At 37.9% G+C, this 23,765-nt stretch overlaps 1 protein-coding gene across 13 annotated transcripts in view; it reads left to right on the top strand.

The window, feature by feature from the left end:
• The window catches only part of DGKH (diacylglycerol kinase eta), a 127,123-nt gene extending 104,458 nt beyond the window's left edge, over positions 1-22,665 (top strand). For 3 of the 13 annotated variants that reach the window (XM_089511026.1, XM_089511023.1, XM_089511033.1), the window contains exons 29-32: positions 939-1,069; positions 8,223-8,306; positions 15,106-15,178; positions 21,954-22,039. In XM_089511026.1, the coding sequence (XP_089367152.1) occupies positions 939-1,069; positions 8,223-8,306; positions 15,106-15,141 (251 nt within the window). In that variant the 3' untranslated portion in view covers positions 15,142-15,178; positions 21,954-22,039. Of the gene's footprint in view, positions 1-938; positions 1,070-8,222; positions 15,179-20,059; positions 20,171-21,953 lie in introns of those variants that run through there. The other 10 variants (XM_089511032.1, XM_089511028.1, XR_016280127.1 and 7 more) reach the window with 9 other exon arrangements.
• The last annotated feature ends 1,100 nt before the right edge of the window (positions 22,666-23,765 follow it).

Genomic DNA, 23,765 nt, shown 5'->3' with positions numbered 1-23,765 from the left:
GCACATGGTACCTCACTGCTGTTTATTACAGTAATCTGATACCAGTTTCTTCTAGCAAGCATTTTCCCACTCCCAAATTTAAACCAAAGAACAAAACTAAACCTAGTAATTTGTTGATAAATGTAACTTAACTGAAACTATTAATGAATTGGCTGTTGCTAACATATATCATGGAGCCAGTGTAACATAGTGGTTTGAGTGTTGGGTTATGACTCTGGAGACCAGGGATCAAACCCATGTCCATCCATGGAAACTCACTGGGTGACTTGGGCAAATTACTTACTCTCAGCCTCAGAAAACTCTGTGATTTATCACCTTAGGACTTACACATTGGAAATGACTTGAGGCCACACAACATCAAGAACGACAACATATTTCATGTGCCACAAGTGAAATAGTAAAAAATGAAATACGTGAAAACAAAACAATAGCTTATATATTCCTACTTATTAAACTTCTTCTTCAAGCTTATTGTGGGCAACTAACCTTAGAGAACAACGTTGACAGAACTTTAAAATAATGGGATTAATAGAGCATTTGCTGAATGAAGAACTGAAGTTGTTTATGTTTTTATGAGTACTAATTTTTCCAACTTACACTGTAACCAGTAAACCATAGTGTATATGGAATATGCACAGACTTTGCATTACAGATGCTAATATGGTTACAAATGAATTAGTTGATGTTTAGGGGCTTGATAGCTTTGATGCTAAAGCTGAAAGCATGGCTGCAATGCAGATTGGCCTGTTCTTTTTTTAACATACATTTTCCTTATCAGTAACTTGCATGAAAAAGAAGCTACTCTTTCCCATCCAACAATATAGTTGACTTACGCTGTCACTGCATTGTTCTATTTTCCACACTCTATGGCCTAACCTTTGCTTGTAATGCAGTTGAGCATGTAGAAATTAAGGGGGTTCTGCTCTTAACTTTGGTAGTTCAGAAATGGGGCACAGATGAAGTTGCTGCTTGGCTGGATCTGCTCAGTTTGGGAGAGTACAAAGAAATCTTCATCAGCCATGACATCCGAGGCGCTGAGCTTTTGCACCTGGAAAGGCGAGATCTTAAGGTATTTTCTTTGTGCTATTTTTCTGCTTACAAGATTTTTTAAAAACAGATTAATTGAAATCTTTCCTCTATCCCCAGTCTATTTGTGTGCTTATAGCTTGGCTGTCAGGGTGCAGACTTGCAAACCACACATGCATGCATGCACACATAGCCCCAAAGTAATACACTGTGAGATAATGTTGGTATCTTGAAATATAATGACTATTGAAGGTTTATTTTAGAATGTGTGCAGAATCACAGTAGAATTAGGGTTGGGGAAATCACTAAATTAACTTGTGTGAAAATTATTACATTGCAACTACGCAATTAGTAAAAATATTTCACTAGCAATGTATAGTAGATAATCTGCGATCCACTAACTAACCTGATTGTTCTCACAATCTGCATGATGAAAGTTGTTATAATTTACTTAAAACGTTTGCTCAAGTTTCTCTAGCAGGAATAGGTTCTTCTGTCCATTTGAAAAATTGATCATTGCACTCTGCTAGGTAGTAGTCTCTGCTACCTAGCCAGAATGTAATTGGTATTTTGCAGTTCATCTCTGTTACTGCTGTCTTTATTATTGCTTATCAATGGGTTTATTGAGCATTGTTACGTTGATTGGCCTGGCAGACAATTGTAATTCTGTATTTCTGCCAGGCTTTTCCCACTCTTTCACCACCATCACGTGTGCTTTTGCTGTTAGATTTGTGCTGATAACCAGTCATTAATAATGATATTGCTGTTTTGTAACATCACTGTTGTCTGACCAGTAGGGACAGAGGTGGGAATCTAATAAATGCAAAGTACAGCCTGCCTAGGTGCATAGACACTGAAACTAGCAGTTAAAATTCTGTCTAAACTAATATTGAATATGTGTACATTTCTACAACATGTCATCACTGGTTTTCGCCTCCAGGAAAAAGATGATGGTGGCAGAATATATTGTCACACAGATCATGCCATTCTGTGGCATGCCAAATCCATGGATTTCCTATCCACAGATTCAACCATCCACAGATTGAAAATATTCCGAAAAATATAAATTCCAAAAGGCAAATTTTGATTTTTCAATTTTGTATAAGGGACACCGTTTTACTATTCCATTGTATTTAATAGGACATGAATATCCACAGGTTTTGGTATCTATGGGGAATCCTGGAATCAAAACCCCACCAGATACCAAGGGCTCACTGTAATGTAGACTGGGCCACATCTCTGTATCTCCACAAATATTATCTGTATAGGATACTTATATGCTTGCTACATTGGTGTAATGGAAGATAACCAATGTATTTAGCTCAGTACTGCACCAGTGTTGCATGCACTGGATGGTTCACGTGTCAGTATAAATGAAGAAGAATATAAGAGCAGGATAACAAGTTTAAGTGAATCTGTGTACTTGCACAAATGTCTCCAGGGTCTCATCTTATGAAAGCTTCCTGAAGGCATTGAATTCAGTCCAGTTGTCTTTCATTTTTGATTATGTAATGTAATTCAGTGTACCTATACCCCAACAGAATCAACAAGCTAGTTTTTAAATTATATTTTGTGGGATAGGATCCACCTATACCCTGCCTCTTAGTGACACACAGGGATAGGTTTGGTATATAAGTGCTTTCTAATTTTTCAGACCCGTATGATTCTTCAGCTATAATGAACTATGCCAGAACATCTGCTGCTACTCAGCTAAGTGGGAAGGACCTTGAAAACCATTCACCAACTGCACTAATCAGAAATAGGCATAAGGGGGCAATAATGCACTGCCAGGAGTGTTGAGTTAACATATGAAACAGGAAGGACTCGAAATTTGAAAGATAAATCTGAATGGGAAAAGGGGTTTGCAAATTTAGCTGTAGTTTCAGGATGGGATAAGGAAAGCAGGACATGTTAAAATATGATTTGGTTAACATTTTGACATTCACGTTGAAGACTCTTTTAGACAAATTAGTCTGGGTTTCAATTCAGCAAATATTTCAAGTTTCCTTTTTTATTTAAAAAAAATCCATAGTATAACAGCTTAACATTTTTCATTTGAGAAAATTGATTACAACATTCCCCTTTATTCTTAAAACTTATAAATGGAGTTTATAGGAAACATTTCATAGAATCGTATATAGAATTAGGGTTGGGGAAATCACTAAATTAACTTGTGTGAAGTTCGATCTACAGAAAAAGACCACAAGGGCCATCCAGTCCAATTCCCTGCCATGCAGGAGCACTGTATCAAAGCACCATCCAGCCTCTATTTGAAGACCTCCAAAGAAGGAGACACCACTACACTCCAATGGAGTGTGTTCCACTCTTGAACAGCTCTTACTCTCAGGGAGTTCTTCCTAATATTGAGGTGGAATCTCTTTTCCTGTAGTTTGAATCCATTGCTCTGGGTCCTATTTTCTGGAGCAGCAGAAAACAAGCTCGCTCCAGTCTCAATATGACACCTCTTCAAATATTTAAACAAGGCTATCATATCACCTCTTTCACATGTAGTCTTGTTGAGGTCTATGGTTGAGAATAGTCAAGAAGTGGAGCAGAGCACAGTGGTGCAGCTTGGTAATGTTGAACTCTGAATTTAATGTTGTTAGAATAGTTTTTATGTTTGTTGATGCAATAATGTGTATTGCTTCACACACAAAAATAATGACCACAGATGACTTAGACAACTTTAGAATGAATGATGAACACAATGAAATAAGACAGGTTTTTCCATACCTTGGTTCAGTCAATCAGAATGGAGGCTGCAGTCAAGAAATCAGAAGAAGCCTTGGAGTCGGAGCGCATCTATGAAGGAACCAATCTAGATCCTTAAGTGCAAAGATATATCATTGAATACTAGGTTAGGCTTCTCCATGCCATTGTATTTCCCATTTCTGTATATGGTTGTGGAAGATGGACAGTGAAGGAAGTGGATAGGAAAATCAACTCATTTAAGGTGTGGTCCTGGAGAAGAGTCTTGCAAATACCATGGACTGCTAAAAATAAACAAATGGTCTGTAAAGCAAATCAAACCTGAACTCTCCCTAGAAGCCAAGATGAATAAACTGAGACTGTCCTACTTTGAACATATCATGATAAAAAATAAATAGCTAGAAAAGACAATAGAAGGATGTAGGAAAAGAAGATTACAAATAGATAGACTGAATCGAGTCTGAAAGAGCTGAGCAGTGCTAGGATAGGAGGACTTGGAGGTCTCTGTTTCATACAGTTGACATAAATCAAAGTCAACTTGATTACAGTTAATAACAGCGACAACAATTACTTCACCAACTTCAAATTTTTTCCTGCAAAAACATTTTAGGAACAAAAGAATCTTTTTGAAACTTTTCTCCAAAATATACAAAACTTGTATTCTCAGCTTGTGGAGAAGGACCCACCAATGAATAGGTCAGGCGTAGGCAACCCTTTTGAGCCGGGGGCCGGCTTGCTGTCCCTCAGACAACTGGGGGGCCGAAGCCAAAAAATAAATAAAATAAATAAATCTGGACCCATTTCAAACTGGCTTCCGGACGGGTTACGGGGTTGAGACGGCCATGGTCGCCTTGGTCAATGATCTCCGTCTGGGCATCGACAGGGGAAGCGTGTCCCTGTTGGTGCTCTTGGACATCTCAGCGGCTTTCGATACCATAGACCATGGTATCCTTCTGGGGCGCCTGGCAGAGGTGGGAATCGGGGGCACTGCGCTCCAGTGGTTCCGGTCCTACCTCTCCGGGAGGTCCCAGATGGTGCAGCTGGGAGACGTGTGCTCCGATGAGAGGGCCCTTAAAACTGGGGTCCCTCAAGGAGCCATTCTGTCTCCCATGCTATTTAACATTTACATGAAACCGCTGGGAGAGATCATCCGGAGACATGGGGCGCGGGGTTATCAGTACGCTGATGACACCCAAATCATTTTCTCTATGTCTCCGACTGATGCAGTGACTGGGGATGGCGTCTCTCCACTCGTGGCCTGTCTAGAGTCAGTAATGGGCTGGATGAGGGAAAACCGACTCAAGCTGAATCCAGAAAAAACGGAGGTACTAGTGATAGGTTCTCCTGGTCCAGGAATGGCGGTGGTTCCACCTGTCCTGAACGGGGTCACGCTCCCTGTGAAGGACTCCATCCGCAGTCTGGGGGTGCTTCTTGACTCGTCGCTTCACCTGACAGCTCAGGTGAATGCGACGATCAAGAGCACCTGCTATCAGCTTCGGCTGATTCGCCAGCTGCGTCCATACCTGGCCCAGAGGGACCTTGAAACTGTTGTACATGCTCTGGTAACCTCGAGATTGGATTTCTGCAACGTACTCTACATGGGGCAACCCTTATACCAAACTCGGAAACTGCAAATGGTACAGAACATGGCAGCCCGGCTGGTCACTGGTGCTCCCAGGACCAGCCATATAACACCGATTTTGAAAGACCTCCACTGGCTGCCCATTCGTTTCCGAGCTCAATATAAGGCGTTGGTAATTACCTATAAAGCCCTAAATGGCTTGGGCCCAGGATACCTAAAGGACCGCCTCTCCCCATACATTCCGCCTCGCACCCTCAGAACGTCTGGGCAGCAGCTACTGAAGGTGCCTGGGGCTAGGTTAGCCTCCACTTCTCGGAGGATGTTTTCCATAGCTGCCCCAGCCCTTTGGAATGCGCTGCCCACAGAGCTCCGCTCGTCTACCACCCTGGCCCAATTTAGGAAGGACCTTAAAACCTTCCTATTCCAACAGGCATTCCCCGAATAGATATCCTGTGGGCCTCCCTCCTCTTTCGTGGCCAAGAGGTTGGGCTAAGGGGCTTTTTATTGTTGGTTTTATTTATTGAATTGTATGATTTTTAATTTGTATGTATTTTATCTGCTGTGAGCCGCCCTGATCGAAGGAAGGGCGGCATATAAATAAAAATTTTATTTATTATTATTTATTATAATTAAATAATTTTTAAAAAATTAAATAAATAAATAAACCAGGACAAATGTAGGACAAAATTTTCAAATGAAGGGCGCTTTTTAAATAAAAAATGGAGGACATGTGAAAAAAATTGCTGATTTTTAAAAAAATGTTAAGATAAATGCATGTTTCTGAGGCTTCTATAGACAATTGTCCCACCATGCCCCTCGCGCGAGACGCCAAAGGCCTCGGCGGCAATCGGCGGCAGGACCGGGCTGGGGCCGGTCCCAAGGCCTCGCCGGGCCGCATCCGGCCCGCGGGCCGCAGGTTGCCTACCCCTGGAATAGGTTAACTCCTCTTAGTAGACAGAGCTGCACTATAAACAGTACACTTTGTTCCTGCTCCTTATGAAAAAATTTAATGGGGAGACTATTCAGAACTTTTCCTTAAAGGAGGCCAGTTTGTAGGAGTTGACTCCCAGAAATTAATTTCTAGATCATCTATGTCGCTGCTGTTTTGCTAATAAAATAAGTTATAGTAAAGCTTTTTATAGTCTAAAATAAATTCTTAGTGGGGAAAAAACGTGTTGGAAGGTTACATTCTGCCTATTCTTTAAGTACTAGCTGTATCCCTTTTTAGGGTACATGTGGCACTATACAGTTTGCCCTTCATATCCACAGGTTTAACATTTGCGAATTGGATTATTCAGGGTTTGACCGTGCTCTCCCCCCACCCAGCATGGCCTGGAATGGTGCATGCATGCTTCTCCTCCTCCTGACCTAGGCTTGTGTTTTTTCTGCTTTTTCCGGGTGTCTTGCGCCCCTAACTCCTGTGCAGGTCAAGGGCAGACTGTAGTTTCTTCACAATGATCTCTATATACAGAAAATGTGACACAGTTAATTCTGAATTTATTTATTTATTTATTTTTCTATTCATTTATTTTGCCAGTGCATGCAAAGTAGCTTTCCAATTTAGGATGAGCAATATAAACACATTGAACCTGACAAATGATGATTACTATATTTCACTATAGAGAAATGATCTGTTGCAAACATAGCTGTGTGTAAAGTTCTCTTCAGCTATTGTTCTCTGAGGGAGAGTTGTCCTAATATCTAAGAGATCTAGTATAATCTGGGCTTTTTGAGAAATAAAAAATAACAAAATACAAATCTGATTTGATCTGGCTGGAAAAATCTCTCAGTGGCCATGGTATAGAAGATACCAGAAAATAAAGCTTGAACAATTTCACTAAACGTTCAAAAATCCTATGTATGGATGTCATGTGTGTAGTTAATTTATTGGATTTTTAAAAATAACTATTGCAGGTAAGTCATTCTCTAGGTTTATTAGGGATATCTCAAGTCATCACTAGGTTCCAGTGGTTTTGGCAAGATTAGAGGCAATAAACACTACCCTGTCTTCATATTTAGAAAAGCATTTTATGTAGGACATTACCATAAGCAATTAACAGTTCTGTTAATAATTCTGTTAATCATAAATGATCGGTATTGTTGTAGTAACCTTTCTTATGACTCCCTCAGACTGAATTGATCAAAGGAATAAATGTCTATAATGTAAGAGTTACACAGTGGCACTGGTCATGTGGAACATCTGACATGAGAGCTTTGCTTTGATCGCTTTATCCTTTGGTGAAAACAAGAGATGTTACTGCACAGGGCTTTTAAACCATGGGTACACTGGGAAGGAAGCAGCTTTGGTGATACTCACCAGATGATGACACCTCCAATTCATAGCTGCCCCAACACATCCCTTTTCATTCACAGGGGAAACCTGTCAATGACCTGGCAATCGTGAAAGTCCCCAGGTGCAAAATGTCACTTCTGGAGCAGTTGCACGATTACTAGCCACGTGTCCCTTCCTCCTCCCTGTCCCCTCCCTCTCACTATTTCGAAGCACCCTGGTTACAGTTTTTCCTGTTTACTTTTTTATTTACTTACTTCCATGGGGCAGCGGAGTTCCTGAATTGCATTGGGGGGACAAAAAATCCCCAAAGGTATGTTCGGGAGGGAATAATGCAAGGAGGTGGGTTTAAAGAAGGGATCAGGAACAAAGTATGTTGGAAGTAGTAGCCACAATTGTGTAATTGACTGAGGTGTGATAATGGATGGATGGAAAGCAGTATGTTTTCATTTTATTTTTCCTAGCTTGACTCCTGGGAGAATAGGGATGGTGAGGTAAAGTCAACTGACCATCACTATTAAAGATTAGAGATCGATTTAACATTTTATTTTTTTTGTCTTCTGTAAGGCGATCTTTATTCTGTAAAGTGAACTTTCTGTTCTCCTTATTTTCTAGGACCTGGGGATAATGAAGGTGGGCCATATGAAGCGAATTCTCCAGGGAATTAAAGAACTTGAGAGGACCACACCTTTGGCTGAAGTATAGTGCTATTGCTTCCCTTTCAAAGAAGAAACATTACTTTTGCAAAGCTGCAGAATCATGTGACCTTCTAAATAGGTTACTCCATGGATGAGTGAGCATTAGTATGTGACAAGTGTGTTGTGATTGGGGTATTATTTGACAAAAGAGCCTGATATAAGGACTTGAAAAGTTTTGTGTGCCTACAAATGCTGTGAAGTATATTGTGGAAGAGCAGTTCAAATGTGTATGCTTTCCAGGTAGCCTATGAATTACCAAACAAGGATAATCAACGTATGATGTCTTTCTCGGTGCAGCAGCAAATAACATGTGGTTTGAAGAACTCGTGAGGCATATGCATACCTGCAGTCTCTTACATATGTATTGGAGAGACTGATCACATGGGGTTTTAGCGGACACTGTGATACCTCAGCAGCTTTTCTCTCTTTCCCTCTTTCCTTCACAGGTCAAGAAATCAGGCTGGGGCATAGGGACTCTGATGCATGGATTCCCTGACCAAACATTTTCTTGCATGACACATCTGATACTTTAAACACTTGAATTTTTTTATATCTGTTTTAATAAGAATTAATTTATTACTGTTCCGTGTCTCATGTTGCTTTCTGTGTCTTGTGTTACTACTCTGTCAGGTTTTTCTGACGTATGTTATCTAAACATGCCATGTGTTGTGAATATATATATTTCTGCCATATTCTAGCAAGGTCTGTGTACTGAATATGTACTAAAATAGTTTTTTTCCTCTTGATTCAAATAACTTCCAAGTATTTTTAAAATACTGGTACCTCACAAATTATGAGTTGGCTCCATGAGAGAGTATTATCTGAATATTTTCTTTTAGGCTATAAAATATGCAATATTTATTTCTTATAGCCTTTCTTCAGGCAACTGCTAGGTTAATCTAATTGTTCTGGCTAGTAGTGAGGCCTGTATTTGCTAACTCAGAGACAACAACCTAATTATATACAGTGACCTAAGATTACTTCATATTGAAGACACCACAAGGACCAATTTTGTGACTATCAGGGCTTGATTATGCAATTTTTATAAAATCAGTAAATGTTACAAATAAGTTGAAGTAAGTAATATGCAGATTATCACAATAAGGAATACCTAGTTTCCAGTACACATTAAACAGAGACTTATTTGAGTACAGAAATTTATAAACCTTCTTCAGAAATATGTAATGCCTGAGATATATGTGAAAGTTGTTTTTTAAGTGTAGGTGTTTATATGATTTGGTAATGGTCTAAGAAATGTCAATTTGACTTAATGTTTTTCTAACATTTATTACAAACAACATGTTTTTGGGTTTTTTAAAAATTCTACTGGTCATTCAGGTATCATGCTTAAGCTTTTTTCATTAAAAAAGGATAAGTGTCAAGTAACAGTTCCAAAAATAATCTCGGTCATGTATTTAAAGATTGTTTAAAGTGAAATACTTTCATATCCATAGAGAGATTGGTTGTATCATTGTAAGCCAGAGTCTTTGAGAATACCATCTTGGCAGGTACCATGCTAGTGTTTGCTGTGTGCTCTTTCCTACTTAGTTTCTCATGGTGGCAAGAACAGCAGTCAGAAGCTATTCAGGAAGCAAACAATTTGTGTTGGTTTGTCACTTAGCTTAATAAGTCAAAATCAAAAGCTAGGTTTTGTAAATGGTTTCTGATTCCTGGCTTGTTTGGAAGCTGAAAACTTAGCGAAACCAACCAAAAGCACTGGGCAACATGCTCAAACACACTGGTTGTGAACGATAAATTAAATCCTGTTTAATGTTGTATCTTAATTCAGCCATTATCTAATAGAAGACTAGCAACCTATTTTGAATCTCTCTCTCTCTCTCTCTCTCTCTCACTTTTCCTTCCTGCTTAAGCAGCAGTGAGCAAGATGGAAATCTGTGGGATGCTACTATATGTTCAAGGCAATGTTCAAGATGCAATCAGTGCCTTCTGAAATTTTTAAAATGAAGATCAAGTGAGGAAGTAGATTCAGGTCTATGAAAAAGCATGCTACAACTCTTCTAGAAGATGGCCACATAGCCCCCCCCCTCCCAAAACACAAAAAACTTTGCTACAAGATTCCTTTGCACACTGGTTTTCCAGCCTAACACAACCATGTCTTTGATTTAGTACTAACAGTATATGAACAAATTGTTTGTTATGTATTCTTTAAAATATCTACTTGACACTGATCCTTTATAATGAGATGAAGCTTGTCATTTCTTTGTTGTGATATTTTGGCTATCATTTGTTTTGTAAACTATGGTGCAAAGCACACACACTAACAATTTTCTGATTTTCTGGAGATCATGATAAAATACACCATTAATATCCTCAGTGTTCCTAATATATTAAAGACCAGGGAGCCAGTGTGGTATGATGGTTTGAGTGCTGGTCTAGGATTCTGGGATACCAGAATTTGAATCTCCACTCGGCCATGGAAACCCATTGGGTTACCTCTCAGCATCAGAGGAAAGCAAAGACAACCCCCCTCTGAACAAATGTTGCCAAGAAACTCCCATGATACGTTTGCCTTAGGGTTGCCATAAATAAAAAAATGAAGATATGATCCAACAACAAAACTTACAAAACAGAACATGTTTACTTTTCCAGTGATAGAACTAGTGTTTGTTCAAATTTCTCTTATGCCCTTGCCGAAGCTAATTCTGAGTTCAGGGATTAAGAGTGAAGTCTAACATAGATACCCCCCAAAGGTACAAACTTATTTAGCAGCTATCTACTGTGATGTTGCAAGTCATTTTTTTAAAATCACACTTCCAACAACTCTCTTATTTTACACTTTCAAGGGTTCTTTTAAAAAGCATTCCATGTTCTTTAAAATGCCAACATTTTCAGTGGGTAACAACTGCACATGTAGATTTTCAATGCTGAAAAAAACCTCTACACTTTTTATAGTGGCTCTAATCCAAAGATTTATGGGAGCTTTGATGTGGAAACAGACTGCCCCATAAAAAGAGGTGAATGATGATATTTTTTTCTCTCCCATTCACTTGAACATTCATGGTGGGGACAGTTCTATGCATGCTGTGTGATGTGTAGACAGCCAAAAGTTTCAGCCATTGAAGATAGGTAGATATAAATAATATAAAGTACCACATACCAAAGAGAAGAAACCCTGAAGATGAATATAGTCAATTTTAGTTTTTTTTTAACCTTCCTACAGATTTAGGAGGGAAAACTGTTGCAAATGACTGCAGAGTAAAATGACTGTGGAGGGATGGATTTTGAAACTAGCATGAAAGATGTGCTAATCTGGTTTACTAAAAGAGTAGAAGAAGCTGTGCATTTCTTCTCATCTTATGTGTAGATTGCTTCAGATGGCATTTACGCATATTTCTGGTTCTTTGGACTCATTTTTATTGCATAATCTGCTCAAAATGGTGCCTATGCTGCCTTTAAAATAAATAATGCCTACTAAAAGTAGGCATTCTGACAAAAACTGAAATGCAGGTCTTATATAATATCTGAAAAGTATTTAACCTAAAACAAAGCATCCTGGCTATTTCGGTTTCCAAATGTAAGACCCATATTCTTACAGAATATCAGTATATTTATTCTAGAGATGTCAATAGTGCATTGATTAGAATGCACTGAACAGGGAAAGTGAATTATGTTTTGCTAAATGTGAGTGCTCAGTACTTGAAATAGAATTTCACCATTGTTTCTAGAGATCAAACTAAACAATATTTCATATTTACCTTTCAAACGTTCACAGGAAGTTCCTTTTTTTCTCATTCTGTGCATTCACTCAATTATTGCCAACAAATACTGAATTTTTAATATGCTTGTTGCTTGTTAAATGGGAATATATGCCAAGATACGTCATGAAAGCTGTTCTAGGTCTTCATTATATTTATACTTGGTTTCCCCACTAGGATGTGCAGATCACATTTCCCCCCCTCTTATTATGGCAGTAGCCTTATATTTTATCGAGAAGGCTGGTTGCTGATTTAACATGTGAGCCTGAAGACAGTCTAAGCTTAGCAAAGGAGAACAGTGCACTAGCAGATTTCCATAAATACTTTTTACTCGCACAGCAATAGCACATTAGTTCTTCTGGTCCCTAGGAACACAAGTGGTTGAACAACTGGAAGCTATGTTATATCCCCCCTTTGAGAACTAAGTTCAGAACTAGGTGTCCATGGGTGCAACATTATTTGTGCTAGTGGAATGGCACCACTGCATACTGTGCATAATGTGTCACTTAAATGTACACATGAATAAGAGAATGCAGAAATACACATTATTTTAAAACAGAGGTGAGAAATCTTTGGCCCTTGAGGTATTTTGAACTTGGAGCTCCTGAAATCTACAGTCAGCATGGTCACTGTTAGGGATTGTGGGAGTTGTAGTCTAAAAAATCTGGGGTGCTAAATGTTTCTCATAATTGTTTTTAAAAATATGTTGGAAACAAGTTTGTCAGAGTCTGTTTCATGTACATGTCATATTAGACCTATCAGATAAAAAGAGAGAATTCATACTAATGTTGAGTTTTAATATTTATGATAGTATTGTTACAACTCATCATTGTTTTCATATCTGTATAGCTAGCTAAAACATGCTTGAAAGTACTAGTAGTCATGTAAAAATTGTGTGCATGTGTGTGTGTGTGCGTGCATGTGCTTGTTTCAAATTAATGGAACACATTGTTGGGACGAAAGGATAATACAGTGGACTCTTGTTATATGCTGGGGTTTGGTTCCAAGATCCCCCGTGTATAACAAAATCTGTGTATACTAAAGTCCCATTCAATATAATGACATAGCAAAATGGTGTCCCTTATAAAAAAATGGAAAATCAGTATAAGAAGGGCTGACTGTACAGAATGATATACAATGAATCTTTCCTACTGCAGGGGTTTGACTCCCCCCTTCGGCAGATAGAAAAAATATAATGTGGGTCATGCCCCCATGTGCATGTCCATGTCAGTGCACATGCATGCACATGCCACCATTGAATAATAACCGTGGCCTGTTGAATCTCCAGATTGCTAGCCCACTAATGTGGTGGCCCCACTGTATCAAATTTACATCCAACCAAGGCACTGTGCAAAATACTTAGGAGTGATATTCTAATTGGAAATGGATTTTTTGAATGTTTAGTTCTGCCATTGAAACACTTTGAGGTCTTGTTGATTTTGTGGGAAAAGAGTTAAGCATATCACCAAACTAAACACTTTTAATATATCAGCAGTAGTGTAGATTGTAGCAACACTTGTACAATATATTTTATTATACTGGGGTTTGATGCTATGGATATTTAAGTCTGGTGCTGAGATGAGATTCTTGTTAATTGAGCCCCAAAAAATCAAATTGAAAAGAAAGACCTGCATCACTGGTAGAATGCCAAATTTATCATTGGTGCTTCAGTTTGATTGTTACTTTAAAGAATAGCATCTGTGGAATAAATAGTGAATGTCTGATTAGCTTACTTGCTAATTAGCTTACTTACTGTTCGCCGCTATAATCTTTGGAATAGCAGTATATAAATAAAACAAATTATTAATTATTATTAATTATTATTAATTATTACTAAAATGTCATGTAACTAAAAGACACTTCCAAATGACTGAGGAGGGAAATGCAGACTATGCTATGCAGATAGTTTGGGCCTGAATTGCAGTAGCTGCCACTGCATTCTGTCAAATATATTGATAGCCTTCTCTCACAAAGAAGCTAAGGACAGAAGAGAGAGTAATCCAGCCACCTTAGTGAAGGCTTAAAAATATTTTCTCCCACCCATATAAATTAATGGCTACCATTCTCTCCTGTGAGTAAAAGTTAGCATCAGCACTTGGCAAGTCTTGCAGTATGATCAGCCTGTATCTTTGAAAGTGAATAGTTCAAGCTGGATTGAGAGGCAGGCACCCTACTATCCTAATGACATATCTTTTAGTAGTAGAAGATGCTCAGAGTTTATGTACAACTGTATATATACAAATATAGTATGAACATGTGGTTTATTTACGGTGCAAAGAAGCAAATTTTAATTTTTTTTCTGTTACTTTTGCTCTAGATTTGATAGATTTCTTAATGATTTTTGTAAAAAAGAAAAAAGATAAAAAAAGTAAATGAACCTGATGTACTTGATAAAAACCCCAGACAGACACCACAAAGGATATTTTCAGGTCAGTTTTCAGGGAGTACATTGAAAAAGGAGTCCCTGTACATTTAAAACATTGACTGGGTCCATCTGGATTTGAAAACAGACAAAAAAAGCTGTGTGCACCACTGAAATTCATGCACCTTTTAAGTGTAGCAATCTAGTCAAATTGCACTAAAACACACATCAGGGTTGGCGTTTTGAGGGGGGGGGTTAACTAAAATTAATCTTGTAAATTCACAGCATACTGTTGTTAAATTGTAGTTACAACTGAAAGTTTGCAGTTTTGTTGTCATGTCTATCTGAAACACTTAGCTATAACAAGGGCACCTGTTTTTCGAAATTTTGAATGACATATATAGCTTTGAGGGCAAATTCTGCCTTTGAAGAATTCTCCTTTGAAGAGGCTGATTTAAATAATCTTCAGCTGGTTGTTAATGCCAGTGGACCAAATTGTCACCTCATCTCCTTCTCAGACCAACCCGATCCTATAATACTTTGCTAAGAAGTAAACTACAATGAGTTAAATGGGATTTACTTCAAGGAAATGTACTTAGAATTGGAGTCTTATTATCAGGTCTCTAACTGCCATTAAGTAATTATTCATCTTGTTTACTGTCTTAAGAAGAAAGTACACTAGATTTATTTTGTATACTAGTAAATTCCAATTTCTCCCATAGAATTTAAAGCACCAGGACAATCATCGACTTTTATAATAATGGCTGCTTCCATACCTTCTAGGCTGCGTTGCAGGTAAATTTTTACAACATTGGAATATCTGTAGAAAATGCTTTGAAATTATTTTAATAGCAGGTTTTTGATAATGCTGTATCAGTTTAAATAAATAGGTGAGGAAGGATTGAGTCTTAGAATTTTGTACAAAATAATAGATCATGCCTGAAACCATCTTCTTTTGCCAGTGTACATTTGCAAATCTTACATTTTTGCATTTCTGTGTTTACTGGACTCCAGACAACAGAAACAAGCAGTTTCTGCTTTGGAGTTTATCCATTAAGAATATATCTGTCTACCATTACAGGTAAAACTCATATTTATTAAATTCATATTTATAAAAAACAAACTTTTCAAAGAGGATGCACATGAAATAATGTTGAGTACTTTGGAGATCCTCAAAATATTTTGATAAACAATCTTTAATTGGGTATTCCATTTTATTTCAGTTCCAGAGGAAGCAGCATCTTTAAAAATCTGGAACAGATTTCTTACACTGTTAATTTATAACATGGTTTACCAAATAGTATTTAGGGACAGCTTTGTGTAAAAAAAATGTTGTGAAAGCTAAACTGAAGTTATGACTTTGATTGCCATTTTCTTTTGACACATACTTCAGTGAAAGCACTCAGCTTTGAATCTAACTAAATCATTAACAGGAGAAGTATTTGTAATTTCCATAGCATGAAGTCTCATGCATAAACATGTTTTAGCACAATGTACACAAAGTGGAGTGAATGCAAGTGAAGTCTCTGCATTGCCCCTTCCAATCTATTTCTTTCTAGAACCCAGGAAAATTTATTCTGCTGTGTACTTTCCATACTCTTGGATTTTCATTATGTACCAACCAGGTATTGGTATAAAACACACTCTGCCCAGCTCACAAACAAGCTAGACTCATACATACTTTGCAGCTGGTTTTAAAAAAACTGACAGAAGTTATTTAGAAACATAATCATGGGTTCATAGATAACAAACCAGAATTTTAGAAAATGAGACTAAATGTTGTATAAGTCCTTCTGATCACACAGGAGGCATGGCACATAAACCCTGGATTCCACTTCAATTGATTCTGGTTCATATTACTGAAGTACTAGAGAGCATGGCATTTTGAATGCTTACTTGCTATAACTGTAAAAAGTAGCTTGTGTCTGTTGGATGCACAAAAGAGCAGTGTTCCTAAATAGCATTTAACTAGACATTCAGTTCTGTTCTGCCTTAAAAATGGGAAAAGAAAAGATTCTTTTTCTGAGTGAAACATGTGGCATAGCTTCTTCGATCATTTTGTTATACACAACTATACAGGGAGTAATAGAGATTGATGGCTTGATGTTATGTGCACATCAGAGATCTAATGTACCCATTTTCCATGAAAGTGGGAATGGGAAATGCTGTGATTTAAAGTAACACTGGTTTTGTTTTGTTTGTAAGAAAGGATCTTAAAAATCAAATCCTGTTAACATCCTGTAGCCCTGATGTGTTTTCCCCAGTGCTGTTTCCATTTTTTCTTTCTTTGTGGAAGCCATGCCCTGTGAGGAGCAGCGTAGGAGCTGGGTATGTTTAGCCTGGGTAAGAGAAAGTTAAGAGGTGACAAGATAGCCATTTTTAAATACTTGAAGGGATGTCATATTGAGAATGAAGCAAGCTTGCTTTCTGCAGCTACAGAGACTATAGGAGCAATAGATTTCAAGCTACAGGAAAAGAGATTCTATCCAAACATTAGGAAGAACTTCCTGATGGTAAAAGCTGTTTGACAGTGGAACACACTTCCTCAGAGAGTGGTGGAGTCTCCTTCTTTGGAGGTTTTTAAACAGGCTGGATATTCATCTGTGGGGGTGCTTTGATTGTGAATTTCTGCATGGCTGGGGGTTAGACTGGGTGGCCCTTGTAGAGTCTTCCAGCTCTGATTCTTTGATTCTAAAGAAGATCTGTCAGGGAAAGGGTGAATAGGCTGGCAGCACAATCTCTTTCTAGGCATATACAAAAAATGCAGTGAAGAACTCATAAAGATGGAAGAGACCACAAGGGCCATCCAGTCTAACCCATTCTGCCATGCAGGAACCCTCAATCAAAGCATCCCCAACAAATGGCCATGCAACCTCTGTTTAAAGACCTCCAAGGAAGGAGACTCCATGCACTCCAAAGGAGTGTGTTCCACTGTCGAACATCTCTCACTATTAGGAAGTTCCTCCTAATGTTTAGGTGGAATCTCTTTTCCTGTAGCATGCATTCATTGTTCTGGGTCCTATTCTCTGGAGCAGCAGAAAACAAGCTTGCTCCAGCCTCAGTATGACACCCCTTCAAATACTTATACACTATGGCTGGAGTTGTCCATGTGGAAGGCAGATGATATGTTAGAGATGCAGATCCTTTATGTTTGATGTCTTTTTAAAGAAAAGAAAAGTAAAGGTACTCTGCTCAAGAGACTGTAATTACTTTGTGGGAAGGAGGTGAAGAGCAGGGGAGAAGGAAACTCTGACCTGTCCCGTGCAAAGCTGCAAAATGCAGATATATATATATATATATACACACACAAAAGTGCTATCCTCCTGAATGTGTAGAAAATCCATTGCAATTCCACTTATAGCTTATAGCAGAAAAGCAATGATTTTGTAATGCTAGGAATCTTCCATCTGGAAGCACATACATTGATCTTGTTATCAAGCAGCAGTTTAGAGGGAAAGGAAATTTGCTTTTCAGGACAAAAGATGTGTTTATGCTTTGTGGTGGTTGCTGGATGTAAAGATTGGTGATGATGTTTTAATATATCTCCTTGTCTAATGTCAGCTTGGTTTGAAGTAAATGGGTAGGCTCTGGAAACAATTGTATGTCCTAATGAAAGGATGATAATTGTATGGCTTTTCAGATGATGTTGAAATGTAGTCCTCAGCAGTTCCAGCCAGTATAGCCAATGGTGAGGAATCCTAGGAGTTGCTGTTCAATGACATTTGGAGGGCTGCATAATTCCCAGAATTCTCCTGTTCAATTGTTTTTTCTATTAAAAATCTGTTACCTATAGAATGAATGGAGGAACAAATGCCAGCAAAAGCTACAGATTTATGGTTAAGGCACTCTAATTTCAGGCAGCGATTGGATGTTAGTTGAAGCAATCTAGGCTTGACAGCTTACTCATGGTAAAACAGTCTTCTTAGGTGTCTCACATTGGAAGTGGCTTTTGCTGACATTCCAAAAGTGAGCTGAGACCTATAGAGAATGACACGTTTTTTCAACACAGTGAACGATCTATCAGGATGTTTTATTACTGGCATTAATTTGTCAGAATTTACAGTTTTTATCTTGTAAATTTTGAACAAATGATAAATAGGATTGGTTGCCAAGACCATTCCTATACATGTCTACTCAGTGGCAAGACCTAGTGCCATTGAGTAGACCCACTGCAAGAGTGGGTTACATGTGGCCCACCAGATGGTATTAGATAGTAATTCTCATGAGCCCTATCCAGCACAGTTGGTAGTAAGGATGGTAGGAGTTGCAATCTAATAACATCTAGAGACCAGGGAAACTGGTGTATCTACCACCATGGAGATGGTGAATCCACACTTCATATGAACTTACCCTCCTGCTGCAGCTGCTCTGAGTTCTAATTTTATTTCTAAAATGTCTGCTCTGTCATTTTTATTAACACAGTAGTTAAGGTGACTGAAAGATTGTAAGCATTCAGAACTTTATTAGAGGCAATATTCTGAAAAGGCTACTGAATTAGCACCCATTCTAGAGTTTCGTTTACTTTAAATGCATTGATTTACATTCCAGAACATGTCCCCGTCCTGAAAAGGCAATGTTTTGTATTATCCTCGAGTATGCTTCCCATCAAGGCATCTAAATATTAGAAAATGGGAAGAAAGCATTCGTATCATAAACTCATATTGTGTTGAAGGAAAATGAAGTTTGTGTTGTTGAACTATACACAACAAGAGTAATATCAGGCATATCTCTATGCCTGCCTGAACCAGTGTAAAAAAAAAAAGGATAAAACATTGTCCTAGTTCCTGTGAAGAACAGGAAATATGTACCTTTTTAAAGCAACCTAGTTTCAAAATCTATCATGGAAAATATATGGTTTAAAACACAATTTTTCACCCCCACCTTCCCCATTGGTAGGATTATGCTTAGGTAGTCTTAGTATGGCACTGGGGACACGCAAACAGAAAGCTGCTCCCAGCAGAAACCCCCAAAGCAGGGAACAGGTGTGATAGAGGTATGGAGGAGGCTGCTTTGGATCTAGATATTCACCATTATACTGGCTAGGAGACATAGAGGTTGCATTCCAACATTTGGAAAGAACTGAACATCTAGATCCAAAACTACTCCATTCCCCTATCAATGATTCTTAGTCATCTCAGTCCTCCAGAAGCTTTGGACTTCACCTCTAAGAGGTCTCGACCACTATGGCCAATGCTGAAGACTTCTGGGGATCAACATCCAAAAAAAAATGGGGGACAAAGATTGAGAACTGCCAAACCACCCAAATATGTAAATTAAGAAAATTGTGAATGCAGATCTAACTAGTGCAAGCCAGCAGAGCCACTGCTCTGTTCCTCTTCCTCTGCTCAAATGTTTACACAGTTGGAGCCCACTAATTTAAATAGATCTAGTCACACCTTACTGTATAGGATCAAGCTCTTAATAGTTCTGATATTTGTAATTGCACAATTTAAGGCAACAAGAGTTTTTGATTGCTGCCTTTATTACACCGTGTAACACAGGAAATTCAGAACCTAAGATACCTTACAAAATTTTCTAATGTGAATAGTGTACCTGCATGTAAAATAAACCATTTGCCATTGTGTTTCACCAAACAGTTATTTCATTATTTCACTCTGAAACACGTAGTCTTTCTTGCAGTGCTGCAGTTCATTTTAATACCTTCCTGTTCCACAGTTGTCATGCATCTTCAATGTATTTTCAGAAAGTATTGCTTTTTGAAACTCTCCACCAGCAGTTAAAACAGAAAAAAGGGGAAAAAATATTAGCAAATTACCAGAATATGCCAGACCTCAGTCCTGGAATTCTCCTCAGTAAAGATATGGTCCAGCAAAAGTTAAGTACTATTCTCATTTATTTTTATTGGTAATCGTACATATGCATACATCTAATTGGTTTTTTAAAATACTTAACTATCATTCCCGAAAGACTGAAATACATATACATATGCTTGTTTCTCTGTGTTTTGGGGGTTTGCTAAATAAGTTTAGTATGCCATTCCCACATATAATCAGAAGTTGCAAGCCTCCAAAGTTGCCTTGGTTTTCAATATATTGCTTGTATATGAAAATACTAACAAACCAGTCCTGCCTGTGGATATTTAAAGTTAACGTAAACACAAAATATATGGCATTCCGATGTCCCCCTGTGTAAGATCTCCATCTTTCAGCAAAAACAAAACAAAAACTCAGCAATAGTTAGCCACTGATCACACATATTTATGAATAGTACAGTCCATGGAACTGTCCATAATGACCAAATAGCACCATTATTGCTAGGCTGTCTGTCTAATTTACTTTTGTGTAAGTGAAAGATGGCTGGAAAACTCCCACTGTCTTTCGAACGAAGCAGTTCCTCAAATATTGACACATGTGTGCTCTTCCCTTCCCTCCCCTCCCTCTTTTTTTGCATTTTATTCTTTTTGTATGTTGCATAGCTTTACGTTAAATATTTCAGGGCTAATGGGATTTTCCTCCCTTTGAGTACTTGTCCAAAGGGTTTCATAACTGTAAGTGTACAGGCTATATAATTTCATTTTTAAATGCCATCACAAATCAGATTATAAAGTAGAGGAGAAACTGAATTCTAATTCAAAAGTCATTTGTCTTTATTTATTTATTACACAATTATGTAGCACCCATCATCCTAACATATTGTCCAAGATTATTATAATAAAAGATAAGTACAACAGTAAAAGTAGGAACTAAATGTTTGAAGACTTAAATTTGATCAAATTAAAATATGTTAAATGTCTAGGTGAATAAAAATGTTTTTACCGGACACCTAAGAGATGACGATGTTGGAGTATTATGAACTTCTGGGTAGGACTTACCACCATAAGGCTCAAAGGCAATGGAGATTATCAAATGGGGATGGGATAAGGATGGGATTGCTTCCCCCATCCTTATCCCATTCATGACCTGAGTGAAATTGATCTCTCTAAACACATTCACATAGAAACATGCTGAACCTGTCATTTGGATGTATTAACGGATTCTTCTGGAGGAGAATTGCACTTCACTGATGGCTGAAAGTGCTTTTCAGAGTGCTTTCATGTGCAAGTATTTAATGTGATCACTTTCACTAGTGTTTCCTGGGCAGCTGCATGACGGGTTCAGTGTGCTTACGTGTGAAAATGATTCAGATGGACGGGTCAATTATGGGTCGTGTGTGAAAGTCCTTCAGGAGGGAAGGATCAGACAGGGATGGGACAATGACATCTCATCTCTCATGTGATAATCTCCAATGCTTCTACACCCAACAATCCAGCCTATCAGTGCCTATGTTTTCGCATTTGTAGAAAGGGGATTGTGTTTATCAGTCTTTTTGTGAAACAGAAGGGAAGATCCAAACTAAGTCACACAGTTAATCTATTTAAATCAGTGGGGGCTACTCATATCCAAATTAGGCCACATAAATTATGATAGTTTTACTCTTAGGTATCATTCAGACTGGATCCATCCCATAGTCTGGAGCTGTCTAGATTATGACTGCTATTCAGGGGGTTACTTTGCTATATTCAAACTGTGGTTACTACCATGATTGGTTTCATTTATTTCATTTCTTACAGGTTTATAGATTCTATTTAATCTATGTCAGTTCAGATCTAAAACAGACTCACTGCAACAACGATATCCTGATTGCATTCACTGGGGCAACCAGTTTGGAAGTGAGTGTCCCACTGATGGTTAGCAGTTTTCAAAGTCTGGACTAGGCCTCCTTCTTTGAGAGACATACGGCACTGGAATCTAATGCAGGTTACCCTGGCTGTGTTTTCTGTGTCCAATAAAAAAAAAGCAAGGGTTTAAATACCTAGCCAATTTGCCCATTGAAATCTGTTGAAAATGTTATAAGTTTGGGGTTTATTTACTTATAATCACTTTTAGGAAACAGTGAGTTTTGTTCGTTTACATACTGTTTACAATGGCACAGGTTTATTTTTTAATATATACAATAATTGAAATATTTATTGCATATATATTTTAAAAGATGTTTTATGTGTTTTGCACCTTTGGGATATATTGTTACATTTCTGTGTACAGAATATTTGGGTCGTTTTGTTAATAGTAATTTTATGGCTTGTAAGTGACCGGTTTTCTGTGCCTTTTTATTATTGGATGCATGATTACCTATTTATTATTGTATGGAAGTAATGGAGATGTGTATTTTTGTATGCTGCTGGAAGCAATGGATTATTCTGTTGTACATTTATTAGAGTTGCCTCCCTTAAAGAGCACTCGCTTGATCTTCCTTCTGAAATAAACAAATACATATGATCTCAATGAATACTTTTCTGTTTTTGAAAACTTGGGCTAATATACTGAACAGATACATTTGGGTGTTTATTATCTGTTTTAAACTTTTTACAAAATGTCTTAAGTTTAAAACATACGATAATAGAACAATATTCATTAAAATAGTTTTATTGCACAATTAACAGAAGGCAACCAAACAGCCTTGTAAAAATCTGGAGAGGAGAGACTGATCTTCAGCTATTTGGAAAAAAAGACAGGGGGGAGAAAACTGTTCCAACTTCTCTCAAAAAAGATTCAGAGCATCATGGCTACCTTAATTAAGGGACTCATATTAAGCATTTACACAAGATCAAATTTGGTACTGAACCTCCTTAGAAAATTTTAAACACTTAAAACAGGGAAATGGGCCTTGGCACAGAGATTATGTGCCTCACTGGAAAAAATGATAATGCTCAGCAAAGTAGAAGGCAGTAAGAAAAGAGGGAGACTGTATTGTAGGTGGATTGAGTCATCAACAAAATTTGCAAGGTCAAGTAGGGCAGTTGATGACTATGGCTTTTGGTTGGAGACCTTTCATATGGCTTCATAAATTAAAGTCAACTTGATGGCAAATAACAGTAACAAATTCTAATGCAAACTATAGACAACAACATAGAGAAAGTTATCTACAAGAAGTGATTAGATTAAAAATATGAGATCCAGCGTGGTATAGTGGTATGAGCACTGGGCTATGACTTTGGAGATCAGGCTTCAGTTCCCTGCTCACCCATGGAAACCCACTGAGTGACCTTAAGTGAGTCTCATACTTCTAGGCTCAGAAAACCCTGTGATAGGGTTGCCAAAAACCAGAAATGACTTGAAGGCACACAACAACAACAACAAGATTAAAAATAATTTCCCCAGCCTCACCTTTTCAGAGTTCATGTTCTCTGCACTAAGCTAGACTCAGTAGCACAGCACAGAATTTGCACACAGGTGGTTTCATGTTCCATCCCTGATAAACCCAGTTAGTGGATCTTAAGTAGGAGTGTTACAGGTAATATACTATTCTAAGGTTTAAAAGAATACATGGCAATATGAAGTATATATGCTAATTCTTTACTTCCTGTGTTGCCATGTTGGCTTAC

This window comes from Sceloporus occidentalis, unplaced genomic scaffold, assembly GCF_023333645.1.
Source record: "Sceloporus occidentalis isolate IW3139 unplaced genomic scaffold, rSceOcc1.0.p SCAF_2, whole genome shotgun sequence".
In the NCBI taxonomy this organism is placed as follows: domain Eukaryota; kingdom Metazoa; phylum Chordata; class Lepidosauria; order Squamata; family Phrynosomatidae; genus Sceloporus; species Sceloporus occidentalis.
This window is presented reverse-complemented; position numbering and strand designations above follow the sequence as displayed.